At 42.6% G+C, this 15,998-nt stretch overlaps 1 protein-coding gene across 1 annotated transcript in view; it reads left to right on the top strand.

Moving 5' to 3' along the window:
• Window positions 1–15,998, top strand: part of LOC129835970 (cadherin-23-like) — a 717,892-nt gene that overhangs the window by 491,627 nt on the left and 210,267 nt on the right. The window contains exons 15-17 of the mRNA XM_055901677.1: window positions 55–292; window positions 9,046–9,151; window positions 9,507–9,634. Of these exons, the coding sequence (XP_055757652.1) occupies window positions 55–292; window positions 9,046–9,151; window positions 9,507–9,634 (472 nt within the window). The remainder of the gene's footprint in view (window positions 1–54; window positions 293–9,045; window positions 9,152–9,506; window positions 9,635–15,998) is intronic.

Consider the following 15,998-nt stretch of genomic DNA (forward strand, 5'->3'; position numbering starts at 1 on the left):
TCATCTGTTGAATGATGGAGTTTCTTATTGTCCTGTCACATGCCCCTCACCCAGGTTTTTGTTGGACGCTGAGACGGGCTGGGTGAGTCTGAGGGGAAATCTGGACTACGAGCTGATGCGTCGGTTCACCCTGACCGTGCTGGCCCGGGATGGGGGTGGAGAAGAGACCACGGGCAGGCTGAGGGTCAACGTGCTGGATGTCAACGACAACACACCACTCTTTCAGAAGGAATTCTACATGGGTTCGCTGAGAGAGAACGAACAGGCCACACAGCAGGTGGCCCGAGTCAGGGTAAGTTAGAACACACACACATACAAACACACACACACACACATAGATAGACAGACACAAATACGCACACACACCAGGGAAGAAGGACAATGCTTGTGTGTGGACTATTTTAAGTCCTTAGTGATTTGGACAACGAGGAACTAAAAGCTGTCGACCCGCTCCATTGCAGCCCCGTCGATGTGGATGAGGGCGTGCTCACCCCCCCCATTTCCTGTAGTCCATGATCATCTTGTTGGTCTTACTGGCGTTGAGGGAGAGGTTGTTGTCCTGACACAACACTTCCAGGTCACTGACCTCCTCCCTTTAGGCTGTCTCATCATCGCCGGTGATCAGGCCTACCACTGTCGTGTCGTCAGCAAACTTGATGATGTTGTTGGAGTCATGCCTCACCATGCAGTCATTGGTGAACAGGGAGTACAGGAAGGGACTAAGCACACACTCTGTGGGTCCCCTGTGTTGAGGGTCAGCGTGGCAGAGGTGATGTTGCCTACCCTCACCACCTGGGGTCGGGCCTATTAGGAAGTCCAGGATCCAGTTGCAGAGGGAAGTTTTCTGTCCCAGGGTCCCAGGCTTGGTGACAACCTTGGAGGGGACTATGGTGTTGAAAGCTGAGCTGTAGACAATGAACATCATTCTCACGGAGGTGATCTTCTTATCTAGGTGGGTGAGGGCAGTGTAGAGCGCAATTCAGATTACGTTGTCTATGGATCTGTTGGGGCGGTATGCAAATTGGAATGGGTCCAGGGTGTCTAGAATGATGGAGTTGATGTGTGCCATAACCAGCATTTTCAAAGCACTTCATGATGGGAGGAGGTCTAAGTTGTGATACCAAAGGATACCTCCTGAGCTCCATATCAAGTTGACTTTGATGTCAATTTTTTCGTAATCTTTCACCCATGCTGATTGCCCTCTTCAATTTGACTTACACAGTTTAAGTGGTCTGTGTCTGTGTGCATGTGTGTTTGTCTGTGTGCTTGTATTTGTGTGTGTGCGTGTGCGTGCATGGGTGGCTGCCTACATGTGTGCATGTGTGTGCGTGCACACTTCAAATCAAATTGTATTAGTCACCAGCGCCGAATACAACAGGTGTAGACCTTACAGTGAAATGGTTACTTACGAGCCCCCAACCACCAATGCAATTTCAAAAAATACGAACAAGAATGAGAGATAAAAGTAACAAGTAATTAAAGAGGAGCAGTAAAACAACAATATCGAGACTATATACAGGGAGGTACCGGTACAGAGTCAATGTACGGGGGCACCGGTTAATTGAGGTAGTATGTTCATGTAGGTAGAGTTATTGAAGTGACTATGCATAGATAACAACAACAGAGAGCAGCAGCGGTGTAAAGAGGGGGGGGGGGGGGGGGGGGCAATGCAAATAGTCTGGGTAGCCATTTGATTAGATCTTCACGAGTCTTATGACATATGTGTAGAAGCTGTTTAGAAGACTCTTGGTCCTAGACTTGGCGCTCCAGTACCACTTGCCGTGCGGTAACAGAGAGAACAGTCTATGACTAGGGTGGCTGGAGTCTTTGACAATTTTTAGGGCCATCCTCTGACACCACCTGGTATAGAGGTCCTGGATGGCAGGAAGCTTGGCCCCAGTGATGCACTGGGCCGTTCGTTGCCATAGCAGTTGCCATTGATGTGATGCAACCAGTGATGCAACCAGTCAGGATGCTCTCAATGGTGCAGCTGTAGAACTTTTTGAGGATCTGAGAACCCATGCCAAATCTTTTCAGTCTCCTGAGGGGGAATAGGTTTCGTCGTGCCCTCTTCACGACTTTCTTGGCGTGCTTGGACTATGTTAGTTTGTTGGTGATGTGGACACCAAGGAACTTGAAGCTCTCAACCTGCTCCACTGCAGCCCCGTCGATGAGAATGGGGGCATGCTCGGTCCTCTTTTTCCTGTCGTCCACAATCATCTCCTTTGTCTTGATCACATTGAGGAATAGGTTGTTGTCCTGGCACCACACGGCCAGGTCTCTGACCTCCCTAAAGGCTGACTTTTCGTTGTCGGTGATCAGGCCTATCACTGTGTCATTGGCAAATTCAATGAAGGTGTTGTAGTCCGTTCAGTCATGAGTGAACAGGGAGTACAGGATCAGACTGAGCACGCACCCCTGAGGGGCCCCTGTGTTGAGGATCTGCGTGGCAGATGTGTTGTTACCTACCCTTACCACCTGGGGGCAGCACGTCAGGAAGTCCAGCATCCAGTTGCAGAGAGTGTTTAGTCCCAGGGTCCTTAGCTTATTGATTAGCTTTGAGGGCACTATGGTGTTGAACACTAAGCTTTTGTCAATGAATAGCATTCTCACATAGGTGTTCCTTTTGTCCAGGTGGGAAAGGGCAGTGTGGAGTGCAGTAGAGATTGCATCATCTGTGGATCTGTTGGGGCGGGTTTCTGGGATAATGGTGTTGATGTGAGCTGTGACCAGCCTTTCAAAGCACTTCATGGCTACAGACATGAGTGCTACGGGTCGGTAGTCATATAGGATGGTTACCTTAGTTTTCTTGGGCACAGGAATTATGGTGGTCTGCTTAAAATATGCTGGTGTTACAGACTCGGACAGGGAGAGGTTGAAAATGTCAGTAAAGACAATTGACAGTTGGTCAGCGCATGCTCGCAGTACACGTCCTGGTAATCCGTCTGGCCCTGCAGTTTTTTTTCTTCTGGTTGCACGTTTAACATGCTGATAGAAATTTGGTAAAACGGATTTAAGTTTCCCTGCTATAGGAGCTCCGGCTCTGGGTGAGTGTTTTCTTGTTTGCTTATGGTGGAATACAGCTCATTCAATGCTGTCTTAGTGGCAGCCTCTGACTGTGGTGGTGTGTAAACAGCTATGAAAAATACAGATGAAAACTCACTAGGTAGATAGTGTGGTCTACAGCTTATCATGAGATACTCTACCTCAGGCGAGCAATAGCTGTGCATGCATATGTGCCTTCTCACACACACACACACATGTGTCACTGTGTGTGTTACACACCTCTGTCTGCCTCACCCTCTCTGCCATCCACTCTGTCTTCCTGTTAGAACTCCTATACCTCCATCTCTCTACAGCCCCCTATTAGTCAGGTTTCCAGTTAGGTCAGAGGTCGGGGGGGTGTAATAGTAACTAATGGCTCTGCGTTTCCTCTTAACCACCCCTGGAGAGAAAGCTTGCTTCCCAAATAGCACTATATTCCCTATTTAGTGCACTCCATTTGACCCTTGTCAAAAGGAGTGCACTATATAGGGGATAGGGTGCCATTTTGGATGCATCCAAAGCCAATTATTGGCCATGTGATCCTGACTTGGCTCTACACAGCTCAGCCATGCTTTATTTGCCGTGTGTGTGCGTGTGTGCGTGTGTGCGTGTGTGGGTGTGTGTGTGCGTGTGTGCGTATGTGTGTGAGTGGGAACTGAACGCTCGACTTGCTGTCTTTGATTAGACAGAGCTAACCTTAAACACACTGGTTATTAATAGGATGCCTAAGAGAAAAAGGGAAACCAGCAAGCATAAAGTGTGTCAGCAATTCTGGTTTTGCCAAGGACTGGACTCCCAAGTCTCTGAAAACACTGGAGCTAATAGAAGAAGGTAAGGAGGGGAGAGAAGGAGGGAGGAAATATGAGAGTGAGAGATGGTCTTTCTCAACATTGCAGTAATCAGTTTAGGTAGTACTATAAAAAAAAGTCAAGTAGAACAAAAATCTAAAAAAATACCGGAGAAATAGAAATATGAAGGACACGAGAAAGTAAGTAAGCTACAGTAATTTACAGGGTCAGTGCCAATACCATATTTAAAATGCGCAGGGATACTGGAGTGGTAGGGGTAGATATGAATAGGGGTACGGTGAGTAGTGATCAGGATATGTGATAAACTATATAGCTGCAGCGTATATGATGATTGTATTTGAGTGGGTGTGTGTATAGAGTCAGTATGAATATGTGTGTGTTATGTGTGTGTGATCAAATTAAGTGTGTGTGTATGTGAGTGTGTGCAGTGGTGTAAAGTACTTAAGTGAAAATACTTTCAAGTACTACTTAAGTTGTTTTTCAGGGTATCTGTACTTTACTATTTATGTTTTTTACAACCTTTACTTATACTTCACTACATTCCTAAATGATATACTTTTTACTCCATACATTTTCCCTGACACCCAAAAGTCCTCTTTACATTTTGAATGCTTAGCAGGACAGCAAAATAGTCCAATTCACACACTTATCAAGAGAACATCCCTGGTCATCCTCTGCCTCTGATCTGGCGGGCTCACTAAACACACGTGCTTCGTTTGTAAATTATGTCTGAGTGTTGGAGTGTGCCACTGGCTTTCCGTACATTACAATAACAAGAAAATGGTGCCGTCTGGTTTGCTTAATATAAGGAATTTGAAATTATTTATACCTTTATACCTTTTACTTAAAAACCTCTTGAGGATCCACTCCCTTTTTTTCAATTTTCGCCTAAAATGACATATCCAAATCTAACTGCTTGTAGCTCAGGACGTGAAGCAAGGATTTGCATTTTCTTGGCACCATTTGAAAGGGAACACTTTGAAGTTTATGGAAATGTGAAACAATGTAGTAGAATATAACACATTAGATCTGGTAAAAGATAATACAAAGAAAAAACAACCGTTCTTCTGTATTTTTTTGTATCATCCTCATTTTGAAATGCAAGAGAAAGTATAATGTATTATTCCAGCCCAGCTGCAGTTTAGATTTTGGCCAGTAGATGGCATCAGTGTATGTGCAAAGTTTTAGACTGATCCAATGAACCATTGCATTTCTGATCAAAATGTTGTATCAAGCCCAAATGTGCCTAATTTGTTTATTAATAACTTTAAATGTTCAAAACTGTGCACTCTCCTCAAACAAATGCATGGTATTCTTTCACTCTAATAGCTGCTGTAAATTGGACAGTGCAGTTAGATTAACAAGAATTTAAGCTTTCTGCAAATATCAGATATGTTCAGGGAAATGATCGCGTTACTTACAACCTCATGCTAATCGCATTAGCCTATGTTAGCTCAACCGTCCTGTAGAAGGGACACCAATCCCGAAGAAGTTTTTAAGTATATTTTAGCAATGACATTTACTTTTGATACTTAAGTATATTTAAAACCAAATACTTTTAGACTTTTACTCAAGTAGTATTTTACTGGGTGACTTTCACTTTTACTTGAGTCGTTTTCTATTAAGTTATCTTTACTTTTACTCAAGTATAACAATTAGGTACTTTTTCCCACCACTGTATGTGTGTGTGTATGCGTGTTTGTGTGTGCCATAACCAGCCTTTCAAAACCCTTCATGACTACAGATGTGTGTGCATCAGGGCGGTAGTCATTGTGGCAGGTAGCCATAGAGACCTTGGGAACAGGATTGACTGTGGTCAGGTTAAGACATGTTGGGATTCCTGAAGCACCACCACAACACGCAATATTTTACCGCTGTAGTATCGGTGATCGACATCTGTCTATATTAGTTACTAGGCTGTTACCGAGCAGTAATGTATTAAGGCAGTGTTATGTTGAGACACGACACCTAACAGAAAGTGCACATGCGCACTATTGGTCCGGGGCTGTATGGCACGAGATTATTTTCTAAACAACACTGAACTGTACTCCTGTCTCCTGTCTGATGATATTTTCCACAACACAAATATTACAACTGCTAATACTGCAGCAGAAGCAAACTCCTTCCTCTGTTACTCATTCACCCGCATGAGGCTGCAGTACGTTGAGTATCCCGGGGAAGTCGTGAAGGGCTATTGCGTGGTTGTGTTTATTCGTTTTTTATTAAATCATGTAAAACAATGCTGTGTATGTTTACTATTGTGTGATTTGTGTTCATGAGTCAGTTATTATAGAATGTGAAGCTATAGGTATGTTGACTACTTTTCATTAAATCAAGTATGGCTACAAATATTGTTAACACATTCGTTCATATGTGCAGAATATTTTATATATAGCCTACAGAAATTGGTTAAGTTATGGCCTAAAATACATGTGTTCATATGGGCAGAATATTGTATATACATTTGTTTATGTGGTTATATAAAGGCTGAAGGCTAAAAACAGACTATACTATATCTAGGCCTATATCTAGTTCCTACAATGTATTTTTTGTTTTTACAACACCCCAATCACTATAAAACATGTATTTCAAATAACCCAAAAATACCCCAAAATATAACAATGCAGTGCCGTAAAAACAAGTTCACGAACAAACCATCCAAGAATGTGCTTTGTATTCTGGCCTGATAAGGATTTTGGAGTCATTGAAAGGGATGAAATTGATAATTGTCACGAAGCAGTATCAAAATAGGCAGTGCTCATTTTTTTCTCAGATGGATTTTGAAATATTCACAACTGCAACTCGAAAGTGTAGGCGACGCTCTTCGGGTAAGACTCCAGCCGTTGACTCGTGTACTTTTCAACCAGTGACATCAGATCCTTCTGTTGCTTGCAGGTAGCGGGGTTTTTGCCATGGCGGTGGAATGCCAGCAAGTCACTCATGCATATATATTTTTGAAAAGGGAACAATGGGAGCAATGACAGGGGGAAATTATTTTAATGTAAGTGTCCAGCCAGGGCAGGGCAGCATTTTACAACAATCCAATGTTATAGTCTTGTGAATCTCTTATGCATATATATTTTTTTAAATGGGAGCAATGGGAGAGAGCATTGGGAGAAATACTGATTTCAAAATAAAATGGACTACATTCTCATTCATATTATCAAGACATGAGGTGAGTATCAAAATTGTTTTAAAAGATGCCCTTTCCTTAATAAAGTTGAACCTTGGCTAGATCTTTAGTATAATAGACTATAGAGTCAACTCAAAATATGGAATTCTGTTCTTTTGAAATGGCCTACATTTTCCGTATTATAATGAGAAAACGATTAAAACGATATTGGCCAAATTGATTTTATGATGTCCTATATTAAATTGACTTAATCGACAGTTAAAATATTTTATATAAACATTGGATTTATGTGGTCCAAATTTCATAATCATTTTCATTTTCCGACTTTTTCCTACCCATGTGTTTCTCCTCACTCAGAAAGCCTGCTCACAGAAGACAATACCAAAGCTGATAATCGTGACTTGAACTGAATTGTGAGAGCCCAGTATAGCCTTTAATCATAGGCTATTGTCACTTTTTGTCTCTAAAATCACAATGTTTCCATTCCTATAGTCATGTGACAAAGAGTCTGCTTTAACTGAATGGTCCAAATGTTGGCCTTTTACCAGATTTTTTTTTTCGGTATTAAATGTTTTTTTTATAACTGATAAAAATTCTGTATGCTGTAGCCTATAGATAATATTTTGCCCATATGAACACATTTATTTTAGGCCTTATAAAGAAGAGCTATGCATGATTTAATGAAAAGCAACAGACACAAACATTTTCATATTCTCCAATAAAAGCCTCAAACAGAAAGAGGCAAGAGGCTATACAGGTGGCTACACATTTGTCCCGCCAAATAGGCCTACAAGTAAAGCTGACGTATCTCAACGAAACTAATTGCACGAGGGGGTCTGTGCGCTGCGCAGTACCTTCCACAAAATGTTTTGCTTGACAAAAAGAAACATAAGCATAAGCGGAGATTATATACTGGGCAACGGAGAGGTTGAAAATGCCTGTGAATATGCCCGCCAGCTGTTCTGCACATGCTATGAGAACGCACCCTGGAAAAAGAGAGAGAGAGACAGAGAGCGAGAGAGGAAGGGGTAGTGTGAAGCCAAAAGAGAAAGGAAAGGAGGGAGAGAAATGATGGGGAAGGGGGAACTGTCTCTCCCTGTCTCTTTCTCTCTACAACAGTGCGTTCTCTTTGCCTCCCACATCTCATGCCTTCAACAGTCTCTTCTTCCCCGCTTCCGCCTCTCCTTTCCTCTACCTTTCTTCTTTTACCCCTCTTCTTCCCTCTTTCCCCTCTCTCTGTTTGTCTTTCTCTCTCCTCAGTTGGTTGGAGAGTGAATGCCTTATCATAAAGTATTTTGAAGAGCGATAGAGTGAGCGAAAGAGAGGGAGAGAGATAGAAAGAGAGAGCGAGAGAGGAGAGCCGAAGGTGATCATGTTAGAGAAGGAGATATGGAGAGAGGGTTCAATTGAGAGAGACAAGAGTAGCACTTTCTCAGTGAGAGAAGTTACCAATAAAATCTCTACATAGTCATAACATTTTTTGCATTTGTTCCCAAGTCAGCATTTGACATGTCCAACCTATATTGATTCCCTAGGAAGCTCCAATGACTCTCACTCTTCTCATGATTAATGTTCTATCCTTGTCAGATGTAGTTCTGTTATTGTTGTGTCGATTAACCTAGAATTAGACACACACACACACACACTACTGTCTGTTTGCTGTGTTCACCCAATATTAACACTGGGCTTTGGTTCTAATCTGTCCAATAACACACTGACTGGCTGACAGTGTGTTATTATCCATAGGTCCCAACACTGTAACACTGTCTACTGTAGCATCTGGGCATCCATACTCATACACACTGTCTGTCTCTTTCACGTGAAATCGTATTATCTCTGACTCACTCACTAAGTCAGTCACTGTCTCTCCCTTCCTCCCCAACCCCCCCCCCCCCCCTTCTCGCTCAGTCAAATTCATGTACGAATTGCTTCATTGGCATGATATACGTTGAGTAAATATTGCCAAAGCATCAATGTCGCAACTGCACTTGAGTTATACACATTGTAATTCAATCAAATAAAAAGTATTGACTTGTAATCACCGTCTTTCTTTCTCAGGCCACAGACGAAGACTCGCCCCCTAACAACTTCCTGACCTACACCATCACATCGGCATCTGCATTCCGTAGTTACTTCAGAATTATCATGGTGGAGGGCTACGCAGGTCAGCATACACGCAGATAAACACACACATGCACGCACATATTGGAATGATGCTTGTTTTGAGTAACCTCAAAAACCTCCGAGTAGGGCTTTACATGATACAAAGGAACTTGTTGTCTGAACATAATACACATTCATTTTGATATTTGGCAAGCAATTTTTACACTAAGTACTGTACATATTTTGTATGTAGGCCTAACTAGAATATAAAGTTGCTGTGTTATGTCATGCTCCGGCTGTAAACCCTGCTGTCTCTACAGTCCTTAGCATCACACACGTCCTCAGCACTCTGCTCTCTCAACGCTCTCTCGCCACGCTCTCCCTCCCTCGTCTCTCCTCCCCTCTCCTCTCCTCAGTGATCAGTGTGAACAGCCCACTGGACTACGAGATGGTCCCTGAAGGACTGATCTACCTGACTGTGATGGCCAAAGACGGGGGGAACCCAGCCCTCAACAGCAGTGTCGCTGTCACCGTGGAGCTGTTTGTCAGTACATCACCCCCCTTTATGCTTTCTAATAGTTTCATCCAAAACTCACGTACCAGGATTGGGTTTAATTCGAATGGAAGTCAGTCGATTCAGGAAGTGACTTGAATTTACAATTTAAAAATGGAAACTTTAGATATAAATAGTTTCTCAATTTTAACCTCTATGGGATGGGTGTCCCTAAACCGTGACGGTTGTTGCTAACATGCGCTAATGTGACTAGAATGACATTGTACACAACAGCCAACTTTCCGGTACATAGACATGTCTTATATGGGCAGGCAGCTTAAATTCTTGTTAATCTAACTGCAGTGTCCAATCAACAGTAGCTATTGCAGTGGAAAAAAATACCATGCTATTGTTTGAGGAGAGTGCACAACTACAAAAAAACTTATCACGGCATCTGGTTTGATATATTCACCTCTGAAGGTAAATAATGTACTTACATTCAGTAATCTTGCTCTGATTTATCAACCTGAGGGTCCCGGAGATTAAATGTGGCATAGTTTTGTTTGATAAAATCTATTTTTATGTTCAAATGTAGGAACTTGGGTCTACAGTTTGACCCAACTGCTGTCTCTGGCGACACACCCACCCCACCTGGTCATGTGTGAAAGTTAGTGGTTAAGCTAATGATCCATCATGTATGATATCCCTGGGAGCGTGTAAACTTACATTATTTACCATACCATTTTTGTATGTTCTCTATAGTTATGTACTTGAAAATGTATCAATTGGACAATTCAGCACATGGACAAACTCCTGGCACACTTGATACAAAATGGTGTGCAGTAATGTAATTCTTCACTGGATGAGTCTGAAACTTTGCCCGCACAATGCTGCCATCTGGTGGAAAAGATCTAAATTAGACCTAGACTCATATCTGAAAGTATGGCCTTCCTCTTGCATTTTAAAAATAAATAAACACATGTTTTTTGGTTTATATTATCTTTTACCAGATCTAATGTATATAACACTCCTACATAAATTTCACATTTCCACAAACTTCAAAGTGTTTCCTTTCAAATGGTATCAAGAATGTGCTTATCAAGGGGACGGTGTTGCAATCTACTAGATAGCCTGCAGAGTTCTGTATTACTATCCAAGTCTGTACCCAAACAATTCGAACTTCTAATTCTAAAAATGCACCTTTCCAGAAACAAGTCTCTCACTGTTGCCGCTTGCTATAGACCTCCCTCTGCCCCCAGCTGTGCCCTCAATACCATATGTGAATTGATTGCCCCCCATCTATCTTCTGAGCTTGTGCTACTAGGTGACCTAAACTGGGACATGCTTAACACCCCGGCCATCCTACAATCCAAGCTTGATGCCTTCAATCTCACACAAATTATCAATGAACCTACCAGGTACAACTCCAAATTCGTAAACACGGGCACCCTCATTGATGTCATCCTAACTAACTCGCCCTCCAAATACACCTCTGCTGTTTTCAATCAAGATCTCAGCGATCACTGCCTCATTGCCTGCATCCGTAATGGGTCTGCGACCAAACGATCACCCCTCATCACTGTCAAACGCTCTGTAAAACACTTCTGCGAGCAGGCCTCTCTAATCGACCTGGCCAGGATTTCCTGGAATGACATTGACCTCATCCAGTCAGTAGATGATGCCTGGCTATTCTTTAAAAGTGCCTTCCTCACCATCTTAAATAAGCATGCCCCGTTCAAAAAATGTAGAACTAGGAATAGATACAGTCCTTGTTTCACTCCAGACCTGTCTGCCCTTGGCCAGCACAAAAACATGCTGTGGCATTCTGCGTTAGCATCGAATAGCCCCCGTGGTATGCAACTTTTCAGGGAAGTTAGGAACAAAATACACAGGCAGTTAGGAAAGCTAAGGCTAGCTTTTTCAAACAGAAATTTGCATCCTGTAGAACTAACTCAAAAAAGTTCTGGGACACTGTAAAGTCCATGGAGAATAAGAGCACCTCCTCCCAGCTGCCCACTGCTCTGAGGCTAGGAAACACTGTCACCACCGATAAATCCACTATAAGTGAGAATTTCAATAAGCATTTCTCTACGTGTCATGATCGTTGTCAGGGTGGAAATGACCGGACCAAGGTGCAGCGTTGTGAGCGTACATTTATTTGTATTATGAATGTCGCCAACAAAAACAAGAAACAACAAAAACGAACGTGAAGCTGACTAGGGCTATACAGGCCATTAACACAGACAACTACCCACAACTAAGGTGGAAAAACAGGCTGCCTAAGTATGATTCCCAATCAGAGACAACGATAGACAGCTGTCCCTGATTGAGAACCATACCCGGCCAAAAAATAGAAACAGAAAACATAGAAATAAAGAAACTAGAATGCCCACCCTAGTCACACCCTGGCCTAACCAAAATAGAGAATACAAGCCTCTCTATGGCCAGGGCGTGACACTACGGCTGGCCATGCTTTCCATTTGGCTACCCCAACCCCGGTCAACTGCCCGGCATCCTCCACAGCAACCCGCCAAAGCCCCCACCATTTCCACTTCACCCAAATCCAGATAGCTGATGTTCTGAAAGAGCTGCAAAATCTGGACCCCTACAAATCAGCCGGGCTAGACAATCTGGACCCTCTCTTTCTAAAATTATTTGCCGAAATTGTTGCAACCCCTATTACTTGCCTGTTCAACCTCTCTTTAGCATCGTCTGAGATTTCCAAAGATTGGAAAGCTGCCGCAGTCATCCCCCTCTTCAAAGGGGGTGACACTCTAGACCCAAACTGCTACAGACCTATATCTATCCTACCCTGTCTTTCTAAGGTCTTTGAAAGCCAAGTTAACAAACAGATTACCGACCATTTCAATTCCCACCGTACCTTCTCCGCTATGCAATCTGGTTTCAGAGCTGGTCATGGGTGCACCTCAGCCACGCTCAAGGTCCTAAACGACATCATAACCGCCATCGATAAGAGACATTACTGTGCAGCCGTATTCATCGACCTGGCCAAGGCTTTCGACTTTGTCAATCATCACATTCTTATTGGCAGACTCGACAGCCTTGGTTTCTCAAATGATTGCCTCGCCTGGTTTACCAACTACTTCTCTGATAGAGTTCAGTGTGTCAAATCGGAGGGCCTGTTGTCCGGACATCTGGTAGTCTCTATGGGGTGCCACAGGGTTCAACCCTCGGGCCGAATCTCTTTTCTGTTTACATCAATGATGTTGCTCTTACTGCTGGTGATTCTCTGATACACCTCTACGCAGACGACACCATTCTGTATACTTATGGCCCCTCTTTGGACACTGTGTTAACTAACCTCCAGATGAGCTTCAATGCCATACAACTCTCCTTCCGTGGCCTCCAACTGCTCTTAAACACAAGTAAAACTAAATGCATGCTTTTCAACCGATCACTACCCGCACCTGCTCGCCCGTCCAGCATCACTACTCTGGACGGCTCTGACTTTGAATAGATGGACAACTACAAATACCTAGGTGTCTGGTTAGACTGTAAACTCTCCTTCCAGACTCACATTAAGCTTCTCCAATCAAAAATTTAATCTAGAATCAGCTTCCTATATTGCAACAAAGCATCCTTCACTCATGCTGCCAAACATACCCTCGTAAAACTGACCATCCTACCGATCCTCGACTTCGGTGATGTCGTCTATAAAATAGCCTCCAACACTCTACTCAACAAACTGGATGCAGTCTATCACAGTGCCATCCGTTTTGTCACCAAAGCCCCATACACTACCCACCATTGCTACCTTTACGCTCTCGTTGGTTGGCTCTCGCTTCATACTCGTCGACAAACCCACTGGCTACAGGTTATCTACAAGTCTCTGCTAGGTAAAGCCCCGCCTTATCTCAGCTCACTGGTCACCATAGCAGCACCCACTCGTAGCACACGCTCCAGCAGGTATATCTCACTGGTCACCCCCAAAGCCAATTCCTCCTTTGGTCGTCTTTCCTTCCAGTTCTCTGCTGCCAATGACTGGAACGAACTGCAAAAATCTCTGAAGCTGGAGACTCATATCTCCCTCACTAGCTTTAACCTTTTACGGGGGCAGCCCGACACCGGTACACTTATGACAACATCCAGCTCAAAGTGCAGGGCGCGAAATTCAAAATCTATTTTTTTTTTATATTTAACTTTCACACATTAACAAGTCCAAGACACCAGATGAAAGGTGCACATCTTGTGAATCAAGCCAACATGTCCGATTTTTAAAATGTTTTACAGGGAAGACAAAATATGTAAATCTATTAGCTAACCACGTTAGCAAAAGACACAACTTTTCTAACTCCATCAGTTTCTTACTCCATCAGGTGCTATCACAAATTCGACCAAATAAAGATATAAATAGCCACTAACCAAGAAACAACCTCATCAGATGACAATCTGATAACATATTTATTGTATAGCATGTGTTTTGTTCGAAAAATTTGCATATTTCATGTATAAACCATAGTTTACATTTCAGCTACAATCCGAAATTGCACCGAAAGCAGACAGAATATTTACAGACACCAACGTCAAATAGCTAATTACTCATCATAAAACATTTCTGAAAAATACATAGTCTGCAGCAATTGAAAGACAGGCATCTTGTGATTCCAAACAATATTTCCGATTTATTAAATGTTTTACAGCGAAAACAAAATGTATCGCTATATTAGCGTAGCTACAATAGACAGAAATAATTGGGCGCCCACGGCCAGTTCACATGCACGACAGATATAAGAAATAACATCATAAAATGGGTCTTACTTTTGCTGATCTTTCATCAGAATGTTGAAGAACGTGTCCTCTGTCCAGATGAGTCGTTGTTTCGATTCAGAATGGCAAATTTCCCTCTTCAGTTAGCATTGGCACTAGCCGAGTGGCATAAATTTCTCGGAACACGGCAAAACTCCCGAATAAAGTTTCAATAATCTGATTAAACTATATTGAAAAAACATACATTACGATGATATGGTCACATGTATCAAAATCGAGCCGGAGACGTTAGCCGTTCGTTACCAAGGCAAAACAGAAGTCAATCCCACTTCCTTCAGAGTACCGGAAGTGGACGGTCACGTCAAAGGAATAGGTTTTTTTCCACCACAGACCAAGATGAGCACAAAAATTTCTTCTCTGACATCCTCTTTACACCAATAAGAAGGCGTATAGAGTGTCAACAGACTCCTAAGTGTCAAGACCATGTATAGGCATCAAGTTGAAAAGAGCATTGATTTCTGACATTTCACTTCCTGGTCAGGAAAAGTGCTGCAGAAGGACTTCTGTTTCACTCAGAGAAATAATTCCAACTCTTTTAGAAACTAGAAAGTGTTTTCTATCCAAAAAGAAAAATAATATTCATATTGTACGAGCAAGATTTGAGTAGGAGGCCGTTTGAAATGGCCACGATTTCACTGGCTACTCAACACTTTGCCTTGCAGCCATAAGAAGTTTAAGCACCAGCTGTCAGAGCAGCTCACCGATCACTGCACCTGTACATAACCCATCTGTAAACAGCCCATCTATCTACCTACCTCATTCCCATACTGTATTTATGTATTTATCTTGCTCCTTTGCACCCCAGTATCTCTACTTGCACATTCATCTTCTGCACATCTACCATTCCAGTGTTTAATTGCTATATTGTAATTACTTCGCCATCATGGCCTATTTATTGCCTTAACTCCCTTATCTTACCTTATTTGCACTCACTGTATATAGACTTTTTCTTTTCTTTTGTTCCACTGTATTATTGACTGTATGTTTTGTTTATCCCATGTGTGTGTTGTTGTATGTGTCGAATTGCTATGCTTTACCATGGCCAGGTCGCAGTTGCAAATGAGAACTTGTTCTCAACTAGCCTACCTAGTCTACCTCAACTAGCCTACCTACCTAATAAAGGTGAAATAAAAAATAAATAAATAAATCATTGCTTCAGGTCCTGAGCTAAAGGCAGTTAGATTTGGGTATGACATTTTAGGTGAAAATTGAAAAAAAGGGTACGATCCTTAAAAGGTTTAACATTCTCTGTTCATCATTACATAGAGAAACATGTAAAAAACAGTAAATGACCCCTACATAAACAGCTAATAAACACTAGCTGCATAGACAAACACTAAAATGTTCATTTCTGTCACTATTTCTGGCGTGTCCCCTGCTGTGGCAGCTGCTATAGAGTGTTAACACTTTGACAAATGTCACTCACACTATCTGTGCCTTGTGCTGCGCTACTAAAGCCCTGTGTGTGATGCAGCCACAGTGATAACCCCCTGTGGTGCGTGCGCCACAGAACTGATGTGAGACCGAGAGACTCTCTACCTTCTACATAGAGAGAGAGATGGAGTAAAGAGAAGAACAGCTCAAGCTCACATCGTCTCTCTCTCTCTCTCTCTCTCTCTCTCTCTCT

Source organism: Salvelinus fontinalis, chromosome 37, assembly GCF_029448725.1.
Source record: "Salvelinus fontinalis isolate EN_2023a chromosome 37, ASM2944872v1, whole genome shotgun sequence".
NCBI classification, from domain to species: domain Eukaryota; kingdom Metazoa; phylum Chordata; class Actinopteri; order Salmoniformes; family Salmonidae; genus Salvelinus; species Salvelinus fontinalis.